This window comes from Vombatus ursinus, unplaced genomic scaffold (assembly GCF_900497805.2).
Source record: "Vombatus ursinus unplaced genomic scaffold, bare-nosed wombat genome assembly UNPS02014779.1, whole genome shotgun sequence".
NCBI classification, from domain to species: Eukaryota; Metazoa; Chordata; class Mammalia; order Diprotodontia; family Vombatidae; genus Vombatus; species Vombatus ursinus.
Genome location: NW_020954557.1, coordinates 44203691 through 44226489, shown reverse-complemented (window position 1 = coordinate 44226489; position 22799 = coordinate 44203691). Strand labels below are relative to the sequence as shown.

At 37.8% G+C, this 22799-nt stretch overlaps 1 protein-coding gene across 2 annotated transcripts in view; it reads left to right on the top strand.

Annotated features, from left to right (window-relative positions):
• The window catches only part of ITGA6 (integrin subunit alpha 6), a 103304-nt gene that overhangs the window by 63390 nt on the left and 17115 nt on the right, over nucleotides 1–22799 (top strand). For both annotated transcript variants that reach the window (XM_027865918.1, XM_027865919.1), the window contains exons 5-12: nucleotides 2014–2145; nucleotides 6033–6243; nucleotides 12186–12379; nucleotides 12521–12609; nucleotides 13267–13385; nucleotides 16344–16442; nucleotides 17266–17327; nucleotides 22514–22674. In XM_027865918.1, the coding sequence (XP_027721719.1) occupies nucleotides 2014–2145; nucleotides 6033–6243; nucleotides 12186–12379; nucleotides 12521–12609; nucleotides 13267–13385; nucleotides 16344–16442; nucleotides 17266–17327; nucleotides 22514–22674 (1067 nt within the window). The remainder of the gene's footprint in view (nucleotides 1–2013; nucleotides 2146–6032; nucleotides 6244–12185; nucleotides 12380–12520; nucleotides 12610–13266; nucleotides 13386–16343; nucleotides 16443–17265; nucleotides 17328–22513; nucleotides 22675–22799) is intronic.

Below are 22799 nucleotides of genomic sequence, written 5' to 3'. Positions count from 1 at the left end.
TATCCAATAAAGAAGGACAGATTTTAGCAATCTATAGCTATAGGAAAGGAGAAGATGAGAGAAGGGAGCAGTTTTATTTATGCAGATGCAAGGGGCAGATGAAATCAAGGAGTAAAAATATTACTTCACTATTTTAAAAAGTTGATCCTTCAGAATGTCTAAACTAGACTAAAAAGAATAAGCAAGACCCCTCCCTGAAGAATGTAGCATAAAAGAAGCAATGGTATATTGAAATAAAATATCCTAATTTTTTCCTACCTCTAAATTATATGATTTATAGGAAAAGATTTATAATACCACATTTATATTCCTCTTCAAAGTCTAATTTTTTTAGTTCATCCTTATTTCTTTTTAAATTTGCTGTTTTTAATATATATCTATCATGTAGGCAGATGTATGATACATGGAAATAATAATTTTCTTTTCAGTGTGACTATAATGGTTAGTACTATCAAGTTTGATATCTGTAACTCTTAACAGGAGGTGAATGTTTTTTTCCACAAATCATCATCTAGAAGCATCAAGAAAAGTTAAGGAGTGACAGGTGAATGCATAAAGCTCAGTAGTAGTGGATGTTTCTTTGGTTGCATTTTTTCCTAGGATGTCATATGCCTGCAATAAGGTAAAGTGTCAGTTCAGTCGATATCAGTTGAATTAGGAGATGCTCAGATGATCACTTCAAGGAACAGCCATAGTTTGGGGAGACAGGGAGCCAGTCAGGTAGATAATTGGTCCACAGTTATTAATTAAGTGTAATATTAAAAGCTTTTACTAGTATAATAAAAATAATTTTATCAGACATTGAAAGAGTAGAAAACAAATGAATGGCTGGCTTTCTTCTAACTCACCTCAAGAAGATTCCCTGATTAAAAATAATAACAATTAAGAATTTTATTTATTTTCTCTAGGAAAAAATAGCTTTTAAAGTTTCCTTCTTTCTTTTGGGTCCTGATTCTTGTTAAAAATGATTCTTATGAATACTGTCCTCTGATAAATTTCATAATTACATTTTTACTTAATCTGCCAACGTGACTCCTTGACAAAAGGTATAATAACGTGCCTCCTGTGCTTGCCACATGGCTCTGACTATATTTAAATGGTATTTAGAGATTTTAAATAATTTCTCTTGAACATGGAGGATTTGCTAATAACTGCAAGAGGATAGTTCTTTCGCTTTTTGTGGAAAGTATGGATTCACAGCAGGGGTGTTTTAGAAGCAGCAGCCTTGGGTTGGTGCCCCAGCTCTGCCACATTCTTGCCCAGTAACCTTGAGCAAGTCCCTCAATTTCTTTGACCTCATTTTCCTCAGCTGTAAAATGATCATAATAATATCTGTCCTTCCTACCTCACAGGGGCAGCATAAAGATAACTTATGGAAAGCAATCCTAGACCATAAAGCACTGTGTAACTGTCAGCTCTTACTATTATAAGCCTTGACATAAGAGCAGAGATAGGATGGGCCTGGAGTTTGGTTTTATTTCAGGGACTTTTTTGGAGCAGCAGAGTATATGAGTGTGTGATATGAAATTTTAAAAATTAAATGTATATAGTTTTTAAAAGTCATAACCTGGTCATATCTTTCTCCCAAGGGGTTAAAAGCAAATTTTGACTTTTCATATCACAGTAAAGAAGCTAAATTGGTTTTGGTTTGTTTAGAGAGGAAGTTTTGGTCAATTTCTCATATGCATACATATATTCTACAGTTTTTACAGCGAACATCATGTTTTCATCTTGTTTCATGACATCATATAGATTTCATTAAGATTCAAGGCATCTGGTTTTTTTTAAATTATCGCAGTCTCAATTTTCCTGACTCTTTAGAATTTACATGGATGACAGTAATATTCTTTTCACCCTAGTTATTATGATCCACTTCATCATTTTTCTCTCATTCTCCTTTCAACTCTGCTCCCTTCTCTTCAGCAATCACATGGAAAATGTGTTAGGAACCATTTATTTTCTTTCGGTTTTATCTTCATTCCCTTTTTTGTTTTTGCCATTTCATTCCTTCAGGAATTGTTCGCGCAGAGCAAAAGAATAACACTTTTTTTGACATGAATATCTTTGAAGATGGGCCATATGAAGTTGGTGGTGAGACTGACCACGATGAGAGTCTAGTTCCTGTTCCAGCTAACAGTTATTTAGGTAGGAATAAGTGTAGATGGCAAACATTTCCAGACCAGTTTGTTGTTACATGACATGTGGCCCTCTCTCTGAAGCTCCATTCCTCAAATCTTGGAAACACAGAACTCCAGGGTTCGTTAGATTCTACCTAATAAAAGCCAGAGTGAAAGGTAACTGTCTACACCTGTTTTGGCTTGGCAATGGAATTCTACCTGACGAGATTACTTAAAGAGAATAATAATGCCAATCTTTACCCAAACTGGTGCCCTCCCTGAAATTCCTTGGTATGGAATGTGGCCCTCTGCTTTGTACATAGAAGGAGGGCATCATACTCACTGGTGGCATTTAACTGTGGGCTATACTGAAATGAAGAAAAAAAAAAAGATAAACAGATATGAAATTTCATGTGAAGTGCTAACCCTCTTTACCAAACTTCTTTATGAAAGTCTTTTTAAGAGTTTCTTTATGTTTGGGACTACTAAATGGAGTGGTAAAGTCCTTATCTTTCTTACTTTTGTGATTTGGAAACATTCTCTGAAAGGTAAGTATGACAGGAAGGTCTGTAAACTCGGGCCAGCTGGGTCCTGGCTTGTGACATTTAGTTTCTAGCTTGAATTTAACTGCGGGAGCTCTGATGGGGACTTAAAAAATGGTGACTAAGTGTCAATCCCTTAATGCCTAAGGTTTCTTGGTATTACTAATGGCTATTATAATTTATTCAAGTGCACTACGGTAATTATAAATAGGATTTAAAAACCTCTAATTCTTGCCATAAGTTGACGTGAAGAACAATTACTGTGGTTTTCATGGCAAAAACATAAGAATCAACCATTCAAAACTAAGCTGAGGAATTTATCTCAAGAGGAGAAAGTACTTGGATAGAACTGACAAAGAGTCTTCCTTGGTGTAATAGAAATAACACTGGGTTTGGCATGAGAAGATCTGAGAATGAATCTTGGCTTTGCTACTTGTTGTTGGTGTGACCTTGGGCAACACCTGTTACCACCTTCAGCTTTCTTAACCTGTAAAATAAAGAGGTCGGACCAGATGATACCTGAGATCCTACCAATTCAGTCCTGTGATCCTACTGCAAATAAGGAAGCTTGAAGGAGAAAATTAATTATAGCCTGAAATTTTAGAAAACTACCTTCTATAAAAATTTTTAGCTTTAACTTTATAGACTTTTGGCACATCCAATAAGGAATTACAAAATGGAAGGGAAAAATAAAGCCTGTATCCTGAAGGCACTGTTTATTCACAACTAAAAGGCTGAGTTAAAGAACAAAGAAAGACAGAAGACAAATCAGATGGAAGCTGGTCCAAGAAAGAACTGATGAAGATGAAGATCAAGTGAAAATGCTTCAGAAGTAGGCACTATGCTAAATAATGGGGATACAAAGCAAAAGTAAAAACAGCCTCTGCCCTCAAGGAGCTTATGTTCCCCTAAATGTTTTGACTGCAGGTTTGCCATCATTTCTGAATATTTGCACTTTTTTATCACTGCCTTTGCCTCCTTTTGAATGAATAATCATTGCATGGAATAGAAAAACTCAATCTACATAAAGTCAAATCATGCCATCTTGTACATTCAAAAGGATGTATATATTATGTATGGCTCTCATTATAGCATAGCTTATATAACCCTAGTGTTACACTCATTCCAATGTCATCATGACAATGAGCCTATAGTTATAAGCTGAATAAATGCTTTATGATTCAAGCTCTGTAAATGCTAAGCAGACTAGATATTTTTCTTTTGAAGTCTTTAATATCCCTAGAAATTAGGGGATAGTGATAGCTCTTATCACTTTTTTTCTCTTACTTGTGTGTCAGGGCTGTAACAGTAGAACAGGAAAACAAACCCATCAGTGTTGGTTATGTTTTTTCAGCTGTCTATAGTTTTATTGCTTGATTGAAGTACTTTCTTGTTTATTATTTCTTGTGAATAAAGGGATAGGTATCTCAGATCTGAGGAGGTGACCCCACAACTTGGAGTCCATTGGCTGCTGTCACATCTTTGGTTATCTGAAGAGAGACACAACAGTTATCACCTTGTTTACCAAGCATAATTGCCTTTTCTTCGATTTTTTTCCCCGTGTGTACACAGGCCTACTGTTTTTGACCAGTGTTTCCTACACAGATCCTGATCAGTTGGTTTACAAAACACAGCCCCCCAGTGTAAGGGTCGACAAATCTCCTGATGTGATGATGAATAGCTACCTAGGTTTGTGACCCTGGAGATGATGACAAGTAAATTGTCTTTGCCATTTTTTTTTAAAATAAATCCACCTCGATTTACATGTCAGCATTTTTTTTTTGAAATTTCACTCCATTTCAAATAAAACTACAATAAAAAGCATTTGATAGCAGGGATTCAGCCTTTGAATGACTTTCAGAGATGGATTGGTAGTGGAACATTCCAGTCAAAACTTCCTGTAACTTTCTTATATGTCGTATTTTAAAGTCAGTTCCTAATTTGAGAATTAACAGTAGTAGTGAAAGTTTCCACAAATTAAAGAAAATAAAGAGGCTAAGCTGATATTTTTCTGCATTTGCTGTGTTTTTGTGTAGGATTCATTTCTCAATTTGAATGGTTCAGTATTGGCGTTTATGCCTCAGATCTGACCAGGTTACACACCCTACTCAATAACCCTCTTCCCTACACACACACACACACACACATGCACATATATATGTATATGTATATATACACACACATCTGTGTAGACATATACATATACAAATGTGTGTACGTATATACATATATGTTTTAGTACTTGTATTCTACTAATAGGTTCTAGTAAACAATCTGAAATAATTAGGTGCAATCCCTGTTAGGTGTGTCTTCTGAAAATTTCAATGAGAAATTACAACTTATTCAATTACAACTCTGTGGTTGATACCAATTTCTCAAAATTTTTTAATATTATATTTTATTTTTTTAGATAGTACTTTATTTTTTCCAATTACGTGTAAAGATAATTTTTCAACATTCATTTTTATAATATTTTGAGTTTCAAATTTTTCTCCCTCTTCTCCCCTTCCATAGACAGCAAGCAATCTGATATAGGTTATGTATGTGCAATCATGTTAAATATATTTCCACCTTAGTCATGTTTTGAAAGAAAAATCAAAACAAAGAGGAAAAGCCACAAAAAAGGAAAAGGAAAGTGAAAACAGTATGCTTCCATCTGCATTCAGACTCCATAGTTCTTTCTCTGGAAGTGGATAGCATTTTCCATCTTGCAACTTCTCAAATATTACATAACCTCATCAGCATTACATCATGCCTTTTTTTTGCATGTCCATGACCACGAACCAAATCTCTTTGAAACATCTATGTGCTGTCTATTGTATATTAAAGATTTCTCTTTTGATTAATTACAGAATAGATTGACTATAGAAGATTTATCAACGTATCAAAACTTAATCGTTGCATTATACAATGTGGAATGGTAAAACCCAACTTACTGCATGGATTCAGCTCTGCTGAAAGTCAAATCATGCCCTCTGTGTGTGTACAACAAGATGTCCGCTATTATGTTTGGCTCTCATTATAGCATATCAACCCAAGTGTTGCACTTATACCAATTATCATCATTAAAATGAACTTAGTTACATTTATAAACTGTGTAAATGCTTCATGCTATGTAAATGGAAACCAGAGTAGATATTTTCTTTTTGAAGTCTTTAATATGCCTAGAAAGCACTGATAGTTCTTATCATTTATTTTTTTCTTTTACTAGGATTCCAAACCTGTTGGCTCCATAGTCCATTTACCAGACAAAGTGGGTGGGGTTTGGGGTGGGGCAGGGAGGAGGTGGTGATAGTGGAAACACCAGTGACATAAGCCTTTCCTGTAATAGAAAGTTGTTGTGATGTTGTGTGTCTCTGTCTTGCTTTCCTAGGTTTTTCACTGGACTCAGGAAAAAGTATTGTCTCTAAAGATGAGATCACTTTTGTGTCTGGTGCGCCAAGAGCCAACCATAGTGGAGCTGTGGTTCTCCTAAAGAGAGACATGAAATCTGCACATCTTTTTACTGAGCATCTGTTTGAAGGAGAAGGACTGGCCTCTTCATTTGGCTATGATGTAGCAGTAGTGGACCTCAACAAAGATGGGTGAGGATTTCTCAATAGGACTGTTTTATTCCTAATTTTATATCACAGTTATCATGTGAGCATCATCACATTTGTCTGTGTTTTACAATACGGTTTTTATATTAAATACTGACTGACCTCATGTTTTAGGCCTGCCTAATTTTCTAATGACCTTGAGATATTAGACCCCTGTGCTCCTTGATTAAAAAAAAGTAAATTAAAAAACAACAAAGCAACTCAACATGTCAGCCTTTGCAGATATTCTGACACTGGGTTGGTTGTTTGTTAGAAGTGGCTGGAATATCCCAGAATATTCTGGAGAAAGGAAGGTTTGGAATGGAGAAAGGAAGGCTAGTGTTCAGGCTTTCAGCACTCAGGCCACCTTAAATGTAGACCTTCATCCATAATGAGAACTCCATTCCAGTGTACAACTATCTTGAACTTGCTTTTGGCTTAAGCCAGCCTCAGTAGTGATCTGTATTCCTTAGTGTATGGCAACTAGGATTACTATTTATCTTATGCTGCTATGTGTACTGTTGGCATCTCAAATTTCACATGTCCAAAATAGAACTCATTATCTACCCTTATATCTAAAAATCCGTCCATCCCCCTTTTAGACTCTCCTTTTTTTGTTGAAATTACCACCATCCTATCGGGCATCCAGGTTCATCCTTGATTCTTCTTTACCCCACGTATTCAATCATTTGCCAAGTTCTGTCAGTCTTATCACATATTCCACATCCATCCCCTTCTCTCTATTTAACAAGACTACCACCCTTGTTCAAGCCTCTCTCACATTATGCCCGTACTATTATAATAACTTCCTAATTGGTATCCTTGATCTCTCTCCTCTTAAGTCACTCTTCACACAACTGCAAAAATAAACTTCTTAAAACACGAGCCTAACCATGATACTCCCATGTATAAAAGCTTTAAATAACTCTTGGATTCGATAAAAATTCCTCAGCCTGGCATAACATGGTGCTGAACCTTCTTTTCTAACTTTATTTCATATTACTCTTCCACCTTAGACATCAACAAGCATTTTGTTGTTGTTGTTGAGTTGTTTCAGTCATGTTCAACTCTTCACGACTCCCATTTGGAGTTTTCTTGGCAAAGATACTGGAGTAGTTTGCCATTTCCTTCCCCAGCTCATTTTATAGATGAGGAAACCAAGGCAAACACAATTAAGTGACTTGCCTAGGGTCATACAGCTAGTAAATGTCTGGAGCCAGATCTGAACTCAGGTCTTACTACTCTATATCCGGCATAACAACAAAATTACAACAAAAATTAAAAAGGTCCCTAGCCTCAATCAGTTCCCATTCTAACTGGGAAGACAACATGTTAATAACTATGTACATAAAAGATAGAGAATGCTTTAAGGGCAAAGTATAAGAAGGCTTAAAAGGTAGAAACGGGTAACAATGTGAAAAAGCTTTAAATACCGAAGAGAGGATTTGATATTTGATTCTGGTAGTAATGGGGAGCAATTGGAGTCTATTAAATTGGGAAGGGGGTGAGGTGATCAGACCTATAGTTTAAGAAAATCACTTAGGCAGCTGAGTGGAGGATGGATTTGTTTTATGAACTTTTTATTCCATCTCTTGTCGTCTCTGGGCTTCAGCCCAGTGTGCCCTCCACACTTGGAATGCCCTTCTTCCACTCAGAATCCTTGAATCTTCTCTCTCTTCAAGACTTGATTTAGATGCTACCTCCTACAGAAAACCAATCCCAAGCAGTTTGGAATGCTCTCACCCGTCTTAAATGACTTCACATTTACCTATCTGTACATGTGTCTCATCCCCTCCATAGAATGTAATCCATCATTAAAAATCAACAAGTATTTGTTGAGTGCCTAATGTGTTCCTGGCACAGTGCTAAGCATTGGGGATACAATTATTACAGAGAATGAAACAGTGCTCACTTACAGCATGGGGTACATAAGAACATGTATACATATGTGAGCACATGCAGGATAAATATAAGGAGAATAAACACAAAGTATTTAAATAAAAGGTAGTTTGGGAGGGAGGCCACCTAGCAGTTGGGGAGGGGGACAGGGCAGGGAGGGATCAGGAAAGTCTGTAGTGCTTGAGCTGGGCCTTGAAAGAAAAGGGGGCCCCTTCTATATGGTGGAGCTGAAGGAGTGTGTTCCAAGCGTGGAAGACAGCCAGGGAGATGGAGAGTCATGTGTGAGGGAGAGAGAGAGAGAGGACTAATCTGGCTGGATTTCAGAGGTCAGGAAGGAGCAGAATGTTTACTGAGGTTGGAAATATGTTGGGCCAAGTTGTGAACATGTTTCTATTTTATCCTAGAGGCAGTAGGAAGGAAGTGTGTGGATGGTGAGTGGGAGAGTGTCATGGTCCGTAATTAACAGTTATCTCTTCCGCATCTTGGAGATTAGGGAAACGGTGTGGCCCTGCGATGTGGAAAATTCATGTAAACATTTTTGGCCCTCCCTTCGTACCAGAGAAATCTGAATTTTTTTGTTTCTCTTTTTCTTTTATGGAGTGTTGATATTATACAATACTATACGTATATTTCATGCATTTTTGAGTTTCTAAATTTTTTCTGTACTGCTGGCCTTCACATATCATCTGCTGCTTTCATAAAACTCCCAAAAAATTCCCATTTAATTTTTTATGCCAGCCTGTGACATATCAAAACCACAATGGGGAAAGTCGAGATGTGCAAAGGATAACTGTACTTTAGCAGTAAAGAGTGGATTGGAGTTGTGGGAAACTTAAAGCCGGCAAACCAGTTAGGAGGCTAGTACAATAATTCAGGTGAGAAGCGATGAGGTCCTGAACTGAAGTGGTAGCTATGTGAGTGGAGAGAAGGAATCAGATACATGAGGTGTTATAAAGCTAGAAATGGCAAGAGTTGGCAGTTTATTGGATATGTGGGATGACGGCGAGTGAGGTGTTGAGGATAATGCTGGGGTTACTAACCTAGACGGCTAGAAGGATGGTGTTGCCTTTGACAGAAATAGAGGCTTTGGGAGAAAGATAATGAATTCAGTTTCAGGGCATCTTAGTTCCTTAAGGGTAGAGACTGTGTGATTTTTGTATATTCTGAGTGCCTAGTACAGTGCCATGTACATTGTAATTATATGAAAAGGTTTGTTATGATCCATGACAATTCCAAAAGACTCATGCTGTCCACATCCAGAGAAAGAACCGTGAAGTCTGAATGCAGAACGAAGCGTACTATTTTCACCTTTTTTTGGGGGGTTTTTTGTGGCTTTTCCCTTTTGTTCTGTTTCTTTTTTCACAACATGACTAATGTGGAAATATGTTTACATGATTCATATGTATAACCTGTGTCAGATTGCTTGCTGTCTTGGGGAGGGGAGAAGAGAGGGAGAAAAATTTGGAACTCAAAATCTTACAAAACATGAATGTTGAAAACTATCTTTACATGTAATTGGAAAAAATAAAATATTGTTTACAAAAAGAAAAAGAAAAAAGGTTTGTTATTATATTTATCTTTCTATGAATATTGACTATCTCATCAACTGGATGTTTGATCCCTGGAGGACAAGGAATGTGTCATATATCTCTCTGAATCCTCTAAGTCTGTCACAGTGCTAAAATACAATTTTAAAAAAATTCAAATCAAAAGACATTGATTAAGCATTTGCTGAACACCTGGCACTCACTTTGCAAAGCTTTGCAGTCTGGCTTCTAACCTTATCTTGCAACCGAAATGTTTTTCTCCAAAGTTGCCAATGCTCTTTTAATTGCCAACTCCTATTGTCTATTCAGACCTCATCCTTCTCAAACTCTGCTGCATTTCACCCTATTGACCACACTTTCCTTCTGTATACTGTGCCCACTCTGGGTGTCCATACCACAATTTTTCTGGCTCATCATCTGTATCAGGTTCCTGAATTGTGGATATACTCCAAGGTTCTATTTTTTTACCTTCTTCCTCTATACAGCTTCTCTTGGTAACCTCATCACTTCCCGTGGATATAACTATCATTTATATGCAGATAACTCACCGATATGTGTATATATACATATATACATATACATATACATCTGGGCCCTCATCATCTCTCACCTGGGTTAGTACAACAACCTCTTGAATGATCTCTCTAGCTCAAGCCTTTCACAACTCCAGTCAGTCTTATATATAGCTGTCAAAGTGATTTTCCTTTAACACAGTCTAACCATGTCATTTTTCTATTCACTTAACCCCAGCCGCTGCCTCTTGCCTCAGGGATAAAATAAAAACTCTTCTGTTTGGTTCATAAAGCCCTTGATTTTAGCTGTAACCAATCTTTCCAACCTCATTGAATATTCCTTTCCTTCTTGGGCTCTATAGTTTAGCATTGGCTCTTCTCTTCCTTACACGTTATTCTCCATCTCACATCTCCAGGGTTCTGTTCCCTGTCCTTCTTCTCTTCTCCCTCTATACTGCCTCTCTTGGAAACCTCATGCGCTCTTATGCAGATGACTCTCAGATACATTTCTATCCAGCCCCATCCTCTCCCCTGACTTTCCTCTGATGGAGTTCTCCATCAGTTTCCCATATTCAGGCCTTTCCTCATAATAATGCGTTTCCTCATCTTCACCTCATAGAAGCCTTCTTTCAGTACATAGCCCAAGTACTACCTTCTACATAAAGCCTTTTTGGATCTTTCCCCTCAGTCACCCTAGTGTCTAATGCTAGTGCCTTCCCTCCCAAATTACCTTGTATCTAACAATTTTTGTTTGTGTTTATGGGGCAGCCAGGTGGTGCAGTGGATAAAGTGCTGGATCTGGAGTCAGGAGGACTCATCATCTTCCTCAGACACTTACTAACTATGTGACCTTGGGCAAGTCACTTCAACCTTTTTGCCTCAGTTTCCTCATCTGTAAAATGATCTGGAGAAGGAAAGGGCAAACCACTCCAATGTCTTTGCAAAGAAAACCCCAAATGGGGGTCACAAAGAATTGGACACGATTGAAACAGCTAAACAACAATTTATATTTATCATGTATATACTTTAGACATGTCTTTGTCTTGCTTTTTAGAATGGAAGCTTCTTTTTTTTAATTTTATTTTTATTTTTAGGCATTTGGGGTTAAGTGACTTGCCCAGGGTCACACAGCTAGTAAGTGTCAAGTGTTTGGTCTGAGACCAGATTTGAATCCACTGCACCACCTAGCTGCCCCAAGAATGGAAGCTTCTTGTAAGCAGGAGTTGTTTCGTTCATTGTATTCTGGCATATAGCAGGCACTTGTTGATTGATTGATTCACTCAGAGTCTCCCAAGATGGTAGGTTATATCTAGGCCTCAGTCCAGTGAAAAACCTAGGAAAGCAAAATGGAGATACACACCTATCACATCATCACATCAATTCTCTATTATAGGAAAAACTTATGGCATTGGAATTTCCACTATCACCACCTTCTCCTAGCCTTTCCATCCTCTCCCTATCCACATATTCCTGGTACCTAAGTAAAAGAAAAAGTAAATGATAAGAACTAGGGATATTAAACACTTCGAAAGGAAAATATGTAGTCTGGTTAGCATTTACATCCTTCTTAGGAGTTGGGGTGTAATTCTTAGGGGATTTTGATCAAACCAAGACTCCTAAATCCTCTCCCGTATGGATTGCGATACCATGAAGGGACTCAGTGTGAGTGTTAACCTAGGACCAAAATTTCCTGTCCTATTCAGTATATACCTTTTCAGATATCTCAAGAATGGACCAGATTCTTAGGTATGCACCAAAACAGGATGATTTCCTGCTTCCCCTGAACCAAAAGTACTTCTTTGACACACCATTTCTTCCAGATATAGTCTTCTGTATTTAATTTGGTGACTAGAGTGATTTTGAACTCACCTGTGTGCTGATGATGACAAACCAACTATAGATTTCAGCAATATGGGTAGGAGCCTTATACCCCTAAACTCAAGCATTTTGACCTAATTGTATACAATTCTTCCCTTTATTGTATTTAAAGCTGGCAAGATATTGTTATTGGAGCACCACAGTATTTTGATAGAGATGGAGAAGTTGGGGGTGCTGTGTATGTCTACATTAATCAGCAAGGCAAATGGAATAATGTCAAGCCAATTCGCCTTAATGGAACCAAAGATTCTATGTTTGGCATTGCAGTGGAAAACATCGGTGATGTTAATCAAGATGGATACCCAGGTGAGACAATGGATGACAAAATGTTGATGGTCTAAATGTTAAAATGACTTCCAGTAATTAGTATGTCTAAAATCTTATAAAAATGCTTGTTTGTGACTTTTGGAAATGTAAATACCTGTCAAACTGTTATGTCTTCAACAGATATTGCAGTTGGAGCACCTTACGATGATTTGGGGAAGGTTTTTATCTATCATGGTTCTCCAAGTGGAATTAATACCAAGCCCACACAGGTGATTCAATATCATTGACCATTTATTTCAAATTTGGTTTTGTGCCACAATATAAAATTCTTAGGTCCAAATTGAATTTTTTTTTTAATCTTTAGCATTGGGAAACATCTGGGAAATTTGCTTCTGGAGACAAATTCCATGACCTATTTATTTTAATTTTAAAATATTATAAATAAACATCTGGAGATCAAAATAATCCCAAATGAGGAATAGTTTTGACTATACAGTCTTTCTGTATTTTATAAAATAACCCTCTGAACCTGAATTTCCTTCTACAGCCATGCTAAATGCAGATTTCGGCTTGTATCCACCAAGGTGGAATGAAGTGGAGAATTATTGCAATTACCTGGATGATTCAAGCCCTCAAAACTGCTATTAAGGAAAATGAGAGCTTTTTAAAAAAATTGAATTATCCAGATTAGCTTTGTACATGGAACAAGCTAATCAGATAATTACACACTTCTCCTGTGTAGACGCAACATAAATTGGAAGCCTTGGATGAACTAAAATACTTGAACTTTGGGAGTATAAATTGGGGATGCTTGTAGATGAACTTTAAAGGAACATGTACCAAAAGAAATTTTGTATTTCTTTTTCAAAGCATGGCTAAAAAGTTCATTTGAATAATCTAATATTCTGTTTACCTTCTCATTTTAGGTTCTTGAGGGTAAATCTCGATACTTTGGCTACTCAATTGCTGGAAATATGGACCTTGATAAAAATTCCTATCCTGATGTTGCCGTTGGTTCACTCTCAGATGCGGTGTCGATTTTCAGGTACATATGTGTCTTTAATTAATCATACAGATTGACATTTTTAATGACATTTAAAATGGTAATTTAGATTGAAATTTCAAAAACTTGGTGTCTGTGCTGCAAATGCAAATATTGTTTTTTTTTTTAATGAATTTTGAAGATATTTTTGGCTTTGAGAGATATTTAGGTTTTAAAGAAAAACCAAAAAACAATTTTCTAATACAATAACTATTGCAGTACTTAAGTAAGCTATTTCATTAGCATGGAAACACTCCATGGATGAGCTCACAGTCCATTTGTAAATTAGTAGAACCATAAGTTCATAAGCTTTTTTTGCATGTCATAGACCCCTTTGGTAGTCTGGCGAAGCCAATTGACCCCTTCTCAGAATTCAATAATTGAAGAAAATACCAAATGTCAGTTGGAGGTGCAGTTGATAGAGTACTAGACCTGAAGTCAGGAAGGCTCATCTTCTGAGATCAAATCTGGCCTCAGACACTTAGCTAGCTATGTGTTCCTGGCACGTCACTTAACCCTGTTCGCCTCAGTTTCCTCCTCTATAAAATGAGATGGAGAAGGAAATGGCAAACCACTCAGTATTTTTGCCAAGAAAAACCCGAATAGTGTCATGAAAAGTTGGACACAACTGAAAAACGACTGAACAACAGCAACAAAACAACAAAAATAAAGACACCTTTTTTTCCCCATTCAAGTTCATGAACTTCCCAAAATCTGTCCATAGATCCCCAGGTTAAGAACCCCTCATAGAGAACTGCTGTGACCAAGCCTAGTAAATGAGCCTACAGGGGTGGGGAACCTGTAGCCTCGAGGCCACAATTGGCCCTCTAGGTCCTCAAGTGAGGCCCTTTGACTGAATCCAAACTTCACAGAACAAATTCCCTGGGGAACCTGCAGCCTCGAGGCCTCATGTGGCCTTCTAAGGGCCTCGGGTGCAGCCTTTTGACTGAGTCCAAGTTTTACAGAACCAATCTTTTTTAAGGGGATTTAGCAAGTGCCACAGGGCCCCCACCGCTGGCTAGGCTGATCGTTAGACAAGAATCAGTTAATGTGATCAAATATGAAGTCTTACATTGACTTGGACATCCCATCCTAACCTGCCCCTCTGCTACCTTTCAGGCTTTTTATGCTCTGTCCGCTTTCTCCCTCCTTTACACATACCCTGCATTCCAGTGACACTGGCCTTGCTGTCCCACGTAGCATTCTGTCTCCTGACTCTTAACATCTTCTTACTGGCTTTCCCCCATGCCTGGAATGCTCTTTCTCTCCTTGCCTCTGCCTTTGGGCTTCCCTAACTTACTAAAAGACTGAGCTCTGGTTCTGCTTTTTGTGAAATACCTTTCCTAGTCCCATACCCCTCTTCTTCCCCTTCTCCCTCAAGTGCTAGTGTCTTCTCTCTGAGAGTACCTTGCATTTCCACTGTGTACATCTTATATGTCCATAATCTCTTCCGTTAGAATGGAAGCTCCTTGAGGGCAGAGAATGTGTTTTTACCTCCCTTTGTATCCTCAGAACTTAACATAGTGCCTGGCATATAGGAGGTACTTTGTCAATGCCTGTTGTTGGACAGTTACCTAGCCTCTATCTGAAGCATGGCAGAGTGTACTCTACCTACCTAGCCTGTGAGAACCCAAGGTCAGCTCCTTACCATGCTCAGGTGTCAGAGTAGTGCTTTAGTAGAGGTCTGTAGTAAAACCTGAGTCATTTTAGATTAATTGAGGGAAAGAACACTTAAAAAAATACATTTTCTGAATTAAAGAATATTTTTAAAGAAATGTAGTGGAAAACCTTGCTATACAGAAAATAGCTTCCCCATAATTCTCAGCTTCCAGAATGGCTTTAGACTTGGAAGTGGGTGCGCGCACACACACACACACACACACACACACACACACACACACCAGTAGAAGCAGCCCCTCCCTGAGCACTTGGCAACTAAGGAACACATCTGGAGAAGAGAGAGAGAGGACAAAAAAGAGAAGAATGGAGGGGAGGAGGGAAGTAATGGCAGTGGCCGTGATTAGAAGTGGCCTCGGGGGTGGTGAGTGGCAGACACCAGCAGTGATGAAGAGAAAGAATAGTTCTGTAGTCTGGGAGAGCAAACAGCCACCCACACCTCAGGACATCATCTTCAGGCTGGTGTGCTCGGCTGTCACGGTGACGCACCTGTTCCCTCGTCATCTCCATGGCTCAGCTGTGTTGTCTTTCCTGCTGTGCTAATTGTAGGTCCCTTCTCGTGACATGGATTCCAGTCTTCCTCTGGAGGAACAGAAAGGGCAGAGGAATAAAAAATTGTGCTAAGCAGAAAAAAAAGAGAAACATGGACATCTGTTTATGTCTTAAAAAGGGGGAAAACAGGAAAATATTGATTAATCAGTACAGAGTGGGCATCCACCCTGTGTGATATCAGAGCTCAGGAAGAACAGCTGTTAAAATGATTTGCTCTTTTTCAAGAAATTAAATCCTTGAAGCTAAAATTCCCTATTATCAGTTACTTTCAGCTTAAATTGCCTTTAACACTTCAACACATTATTGATCCATTGGACAGAAAGAGGCAGCATGGAAGAAATCAGGAAACCATAGCCTGTGGGCCGCATCCAGATCACACTTGTTTTTTTGGCCCCAGGCTATCCTTTACTAACTTTTTTGTACAATAAAAAGAAAACTAGATTTGGAGTCAGAAGACCTGAGTTCAAGATCTGGCTCTTCTACTTAGTACTTGGGTGATTCAGGATAAGTCACTTAGCCTGCCTGGGCCTCAGTATCTTCACCTGTAAAATGTAGGAAGTGGGTTCCATGACCTTTAAGGTCTCTTCAGGTTCCAAGTCCTGGGATTCCAAACATCTCTGCTCTGTGGTGTTTGCCTGACCTTCCACACAGCAAGGCCGTTTGAGGAGAAAGTTCAGAGGGGGAGGCCAACTGAATTCTAAATGGGTTCTCTTATTTCTTCCGCCCTTCCAGATCTCGACCTGTGATCAATATTGTGAAAACAATCACAGCAACACCGAACAGAATTGACCTAAGACAGAAAATGAACTGCGATGCACCGAGTGGAATATGGTGAGATCTGTAGTTGTGTGCTTTGGACTTGCCTCTGTCTGCTTCTTCCTACATTGGGAATGATCAGTCTGTCTGTCAGACTGACCTTGGATTTGTGTGTGTGTGTGTGTGTGTGTGTGTGTGTGTGTGTGTGTGTACAAAATTCCTGTGAATTTTGATTCCCTTTATTTGCAATACTTGGATACTGCAATGACAACATTTCTCAAAATTCCACAAGCAATATGTGCTGGGGCATGGAAAGAAGAAACATTATGTTATCCTTGGATAGAGTCCTGGACCTGGAGCCAGGATAGACCTGAGTTCAAATCTTGCCTCATACACTTAATAGCTGTGTGGTCCTGGGAAAATGCCTTAATCCTTTTTTGCCTGACTTTCCTCAACTGTAAAATGAAGATAGTAATAGTCTCGGCTTCTCAGAGTTTTAGAGGCAGCTGGGTGGTACCATGGATAGAGAGCCCTGGGCCTAGAGCCAGGAAGACCTAAGTTCAAATCCTGCCTCAGACACTTATTAGCTCTGTGACCCTGGGCAAATCACTTAACCTCTATTTCCCTCAGTTTCCTCAGCTGTAAAATAGGTATAATAATATGACCTACCTTCAGGGCTATTGTAAGGATAAAATGAGCTAATATTCATGAGGTGTTTTGTAAACTTCAAAGTTATGTAAGTGCTAACTATTCTTCTTTTTCTAAACAGTCTTAATGAGTCATCCTTTTTTTGGAAAAAAAAAAGTAATTTGGGGATATGTGAAAACTAAAGTTTTTAATTGGTTTATCCCACCATGATAAGGCATAATTTAAGAATTGTCTGCTTGATTTCATACAGCCTGAAGGTTAAGGCCTGTTTTGAATACACTGCCAAGCCCAGTAATTACAATCCTGCAATATGTAAGTACCTGAGACTGTATATATGTATATATTCTTTGAATATATTTTTAAAGATTTTTAAAGAAATTTCTTCCAAGTTGAAAGGTCTTCAAAAATTCCAAAAAAAATAGAACTGTGGCAAACAAAAAAAATCTCAGGAATAAAGTGCTCTTTATTAGAGACAGGAAAATGGCATAGTAAGGTAAAGCATAGGATTTGGCATCAGGAGGACTTGAATTCAAATCCTGCCTCAGACACTTTTAGCTATGTGACCCTAGGCAAGTAACTTCTGTAGGCCTCAATTTCTTCATACATAAAATGGGAATAATAGCACCCGCCTCCCAGGGTTATTGTGACAATAAAGTGCTTTACATATATTATATCATTTTATAAACTTTTAAAGCACTGTATAAATATTATGGTTATTATTATTATAATATAAGTATACCTAGTTCCTCTTCCTTCTTTAAAAATATATTTTATATTTAATATATTTATTTATATATAAAAATATAATGTATTTATATATAAATATATCTATATGATAATATATTTAATAATATATTAAAAATATAACAGTGCACATCCCAGAATCAAATAATAGAGAAAACCTTCACTGTAGATTCTCCAAAGAAAATCATTTTATACCAGGATACTTTGGAGAATAACTGTTCCTGTAACCTTGTTCCTAGTTTCATGGCAGCCAAGTGAAGACTTTTCTTAAAATTAGCGTGTGGAAATGCTGGCTTTGGGTTTGTTACTAGTTTAAAAAAATGTTCTATGGAGCTGGCTAGAGGATGGTAGATTCACCAAGTCCACCCTCCTTCTGGCTCTACCCCTTACAACACTGGGTTACTTATCTGGCACCTTCTGTCACCCCACACTCTTTTGTGGCCTGAAGGACACAAACAGTATTGATTCTTTTCCTTGCTCATCCATTAAAAGGGCAGATGTCCTATCTCCTTGAACAACCTAAGTTGATTTCTTCCACAAATGTTTAACAGCCTTAATGGTAAATTTTTGCCCATAAAATGTTACAAGAATTTATGATAGGATGGAAGTTTTCCTTTTTTGTGGTACATTAAGTTACCAAATTTGGTGCATGATTTAATAAGGTGGCACACCTCTTTTTTGTTTGAAACACAAAAGGCAAAGACAGATGTTTGTGGTAATAGGGCATCTGTTATGAGACTTCCCAGCGAGTGACCTCATTGGTTAGTTCCATAGTTGAGGCAAATTTGTAGGAGTTTAAAGCCAAATTAAATGGGTATTTGAACCTCCAAGGTGAGATGATAAGACTATAAGATTTTTGTACTGAGTCCAACTTAAGATTAGTTCTTTTTCTCTTGATAGAGGTACTAGGGACATGATTGTTCTCTAACACATCACTGTCAAAATGGTTAGATATAGGTTAGATATAGATATAGGTTATAGATATAGATATAGGTTACCTATAGGATATTCTAGTTTTCCTGACCAAGTCCTATTGTGTACCTCCCCTCCATTAATTTATCTAAATCCACTTATATTTTTTAGCTTGTACTACTTTTGGAGATGGGAGTGGGGAGGATAATTATTTCGATGAATTTACTGGCCATTGTGTAAAATAGTACCCTTCATCCACCCGCCCTTTTCCCTCAAATTTACCCCCTCTCAAACTGCAAGGGATGTCCTTTGTTTGGTACATTCTAGATTTTTGTGAAATTTGTGTTTGCTTAATGTGAATAGTCCCAGATTACATACACTTTGATCATATGTTCCCTCTTACCCTCTAGCCATACAGATGAATTAATGAGTCAATCTACAAGTACTTATGAAGTACCTACTATGTGCTGGGCACAGTGATGGGTGGTGGGGAAACAAGGACAAAAAAAGAAACAGTCCCTGCCCTCAAGAGGTTTGCATGCTAATAGGGGAAGACAACATGTGAAGATATTGGTCAGCCTTGCTTGGCTTCTTGTTCATTCCCTTGAGCCTTTTCCCATTCGCCTTGAAAGTCACCTGCCTTTCTCTGAATTATCTCCAGCTCCATTAAGCCTTTCTCATTATCCTTTGAATCTTGCATTTGGTATTGCAGGTGCAGGTGCACTGCGACTTTGTGCAAAGAGAATATACCGACGTGACTTTCATCTTATTTGTAATACTCTCCTTAACACTGCACAGTGTTCTCTCAGCCTGCTAGCCAGAACTTGAGCTCACATATACAAGGAACAGTCTGCAATGTACCCAAGTGTAGTTGGGATTTTTTTTTTACTTAAATGCAATAATACTTTGTACTTCCTTATTTGAAAAATCACAGATCCTCTGCTGTTCTTTGGGGGTAAATTAGCCACTCCACTCAAAAAAAAAACCAAAGAAACTATTCCATGGCTAGCATTAGGAGGCAGAAAGAACACTTGGTTTGGAATCCAAGGATTAGGTTTTGAATTCCAGCTCTGTCATTGACTACCTGTGTGATCTTGGGTGGGAGACATTTCCTCATCATCTGTAGGGGGTGTTGGACCAGATAATCTCAAAGATCCCTCCTTGTTCTAAACTAATGATCCTGTGAGGAGAAATCCTGTTAAATTTTGTTAAAATTCTAGTGAGAAATTTTCAAATCACATTTTGTGTAAAAAGGAGATCTATTCTTCAAAGCACTGATCTCCCTGGAAATGAACTATTTTTTAATCTTTGGAAGAATAAAGTATGGTAGGTTTTCACCATATTTTATGAATTATGTACAGAACCTTGCACTTGTGATAAGTCTCTCAATCAAATATTTATCAAATGCCTGCAATGTGGATATTTACTTTTATCTGTGTGTATTGTATTTGGAGATATGTGCATGTGTTAACCTTTTTTCAGGGGATATTCAGAGATTACCTACTATTCATGGCAATTCCATAGCATTAAAAAAATTGCAAGTCAATTAGAAAAATGTTTGCAAAGCTATAAAAATTAATACATTTAATTGCCCCTTCCTATATTTAAAAAAAAAATGAACTAGTGTGTGGCTACTTGTTATTGCACAGGCCTTAAATGTAGTAATCCACTTATACAGATGCTCATTATTTAGTTTTAATGAATCTTCTACTTGGCTTGCTCTCAAAAGGTCAGTTCACATGCAGTTGGAAAATATTTTATGATGATGTGAACTGTCTGGAGGGTTGGTAAGTGTTAAAGTAGAATTTGGTACATAAATGGTTTTAATGCACCCAAACCCTTCTTGACTTTTTGCTTTGAGGGGCACTCAGCATACAAGCCTTCATCTAGTTCATTTTAATGTTTGCAGGTCACTGATAAATGGATAATGTCAAGATTGTGGAGGGCCTTAAAATGGGGAGCATTCCATTTGGCAGCTCTGACATTTAGGAATTCTTCAGATGGACACAGATGCCTACTGTTGAAACAATATGTCAGTGTCTCTAAATTTTGGTCTTGCCTATCTGTATAGAAATAGTATCAGTTACAAGGAGAGAGCCACATAGCTGTGGAATTTGTGTGTGTGTATGTGTATATTCATATGTGTGTTTTAATACATAGAACTAGTTATCACGACTGTCTTTAACCTGTGATATGGTAGAAAGAGCATTGACTGGAGTCATTGGACTGAGGTTTAAAATCCCACCCCCTGTGATGCTTGGCATTCTCTGATTTGGGCAAATTATTTAACCTCTCTGGTCCTCAGTTTTTCATCTGTAAAATTAGGGGGTTAGGAAAAATAGCTTCTGATGTCTCTTCCATAAAATCTGTGATTTTATGACCCTATGAGAACAATTGGGCGGAAAGGTCATTCCTCTTCCTCCCCCCTCAAAACCTCCTTCTCTGTCTCTGATTCATGGTGTAACCTGGGCAAATTACTTTACTTTCTCGGATTTCAGATTCTTTAAACTGAAGTGATTGAATTCGTATTATTAGTGCCAATAGCAATAATAACTAATATTAATAATAATATTATTAAACCTAGCTTACCTCTGAACTGTTCCTCTTTCTGGTTAGTTGACATGTATTGAGTGAATCCAATCTAATTTATAGTAGTCAAAGAAACACAATAGAGCAAATCTGCTGTTTTGGGGGTATGGTGGGTGGGAAATACATCCTAAAGTCATATGTAAATGCTACTCCAACCATCCGAATCATGTAAGGAGGCAGTCTGAGTTCAAAGCCCATGCCTGATACTTGTTATCTACATGACCTTGGGCAAGTCACAGTCTTCAAATTGGACTGCAGTTTTATCAGCTGTAAAATGAGGGGGGTTAGGGGTAGCTAGGTGGCACAGTAGATAGAGCACCAGCCCTGAAGTCAGGAGGACCTGAGTTCAAATGCAGCCTCAGACCAAACACTTAACATTTACTAGCTGTGTGACCCTGAGCAAGTCACTTAATCCTAATTGCCTTAAAAAAAATGAGCAGGGTTGGACTGGGTGAACTCTGAAGACTTTTCTAGCTCTGGCTTTGTGATTCTGTATTTTAGAGGCTACATAAACAGAGATGAGCAAATATTGATTTGTAACATTAATATCTAACTCAGAATTACCGTGGGTAGGAAACTTGGCGATAGCGGCTTTTCATCATTATATGAACGTTACATTGACAAAAGGACCCCACAACAACCGACTTTCAGTTCTTCTTAGAAGTCAATTCCGTCATCAAAAGACTACTTTGTAACTGTAAAATTTGTGAGGAGATGCAACCAGCATCACTGTAGTGGTTTTCTTTTGTCTTGTTTTTAATCTTTTTTTTTTTTAAGACAACTACCTACTTGATAGCTTTAGATATTCACCTGCCTGAAGACAGTGGGATAGTTCTACTTATTGAAGAGAACTTTGGACCCCCCCCCCCCCACTTTAGCCCTAGAATTCTATGATTTGCTGTAATCATGTTAGCCATAAACTAACAGAAAATGTAGTGCTGTGGAATTTTGGGTTGTTCTTGAGCACCCTCAGGTGGCTTGAGTTGGAATTAATTTATGTAAATCATTGGATTTTGAATGTATAAATAAATTGTTAATAGGAAATAGGAAAAGGGTGGGGAAATCACATTTCCTCATTGAGTGACAGGTTAGCCACCAGATTTTCTCTCTTGGTAAATGGAAAAATATTTTTCTACTAAAGTTTAAAAAAAAGGATTTTAAAAGAACTCAAAATATGCTCTCAGAGGAATATACTTTGAGTTAATAAAAGTATATACTTCATCGTGTCTGTTTACTTGTTGAATTTTCCTTAGCAATTGTGGGCACACTTGAAGCTGAAAGTCAGAGGAGGAAATCCGGCTTATCATCAAGAGTTCATTTTCCAAATCAAGCTTCTGAACCTAAGTCTTCCCATGCCTTGACTCTGAAAGGACAGAAACAAAAAATGTGCATGGAGAGAACACTTTGGCTGCAGGTAAGGGATTAAGAGATGAAGGAGGGAGGGGTAAGGCACTGCATGAGTATGATTCTTATTTAATTTAAGAGGGGTTTTATAGTGGTGTGTACAGATTTTTAAAAGTAGGAAAGTAGTATTCTTAA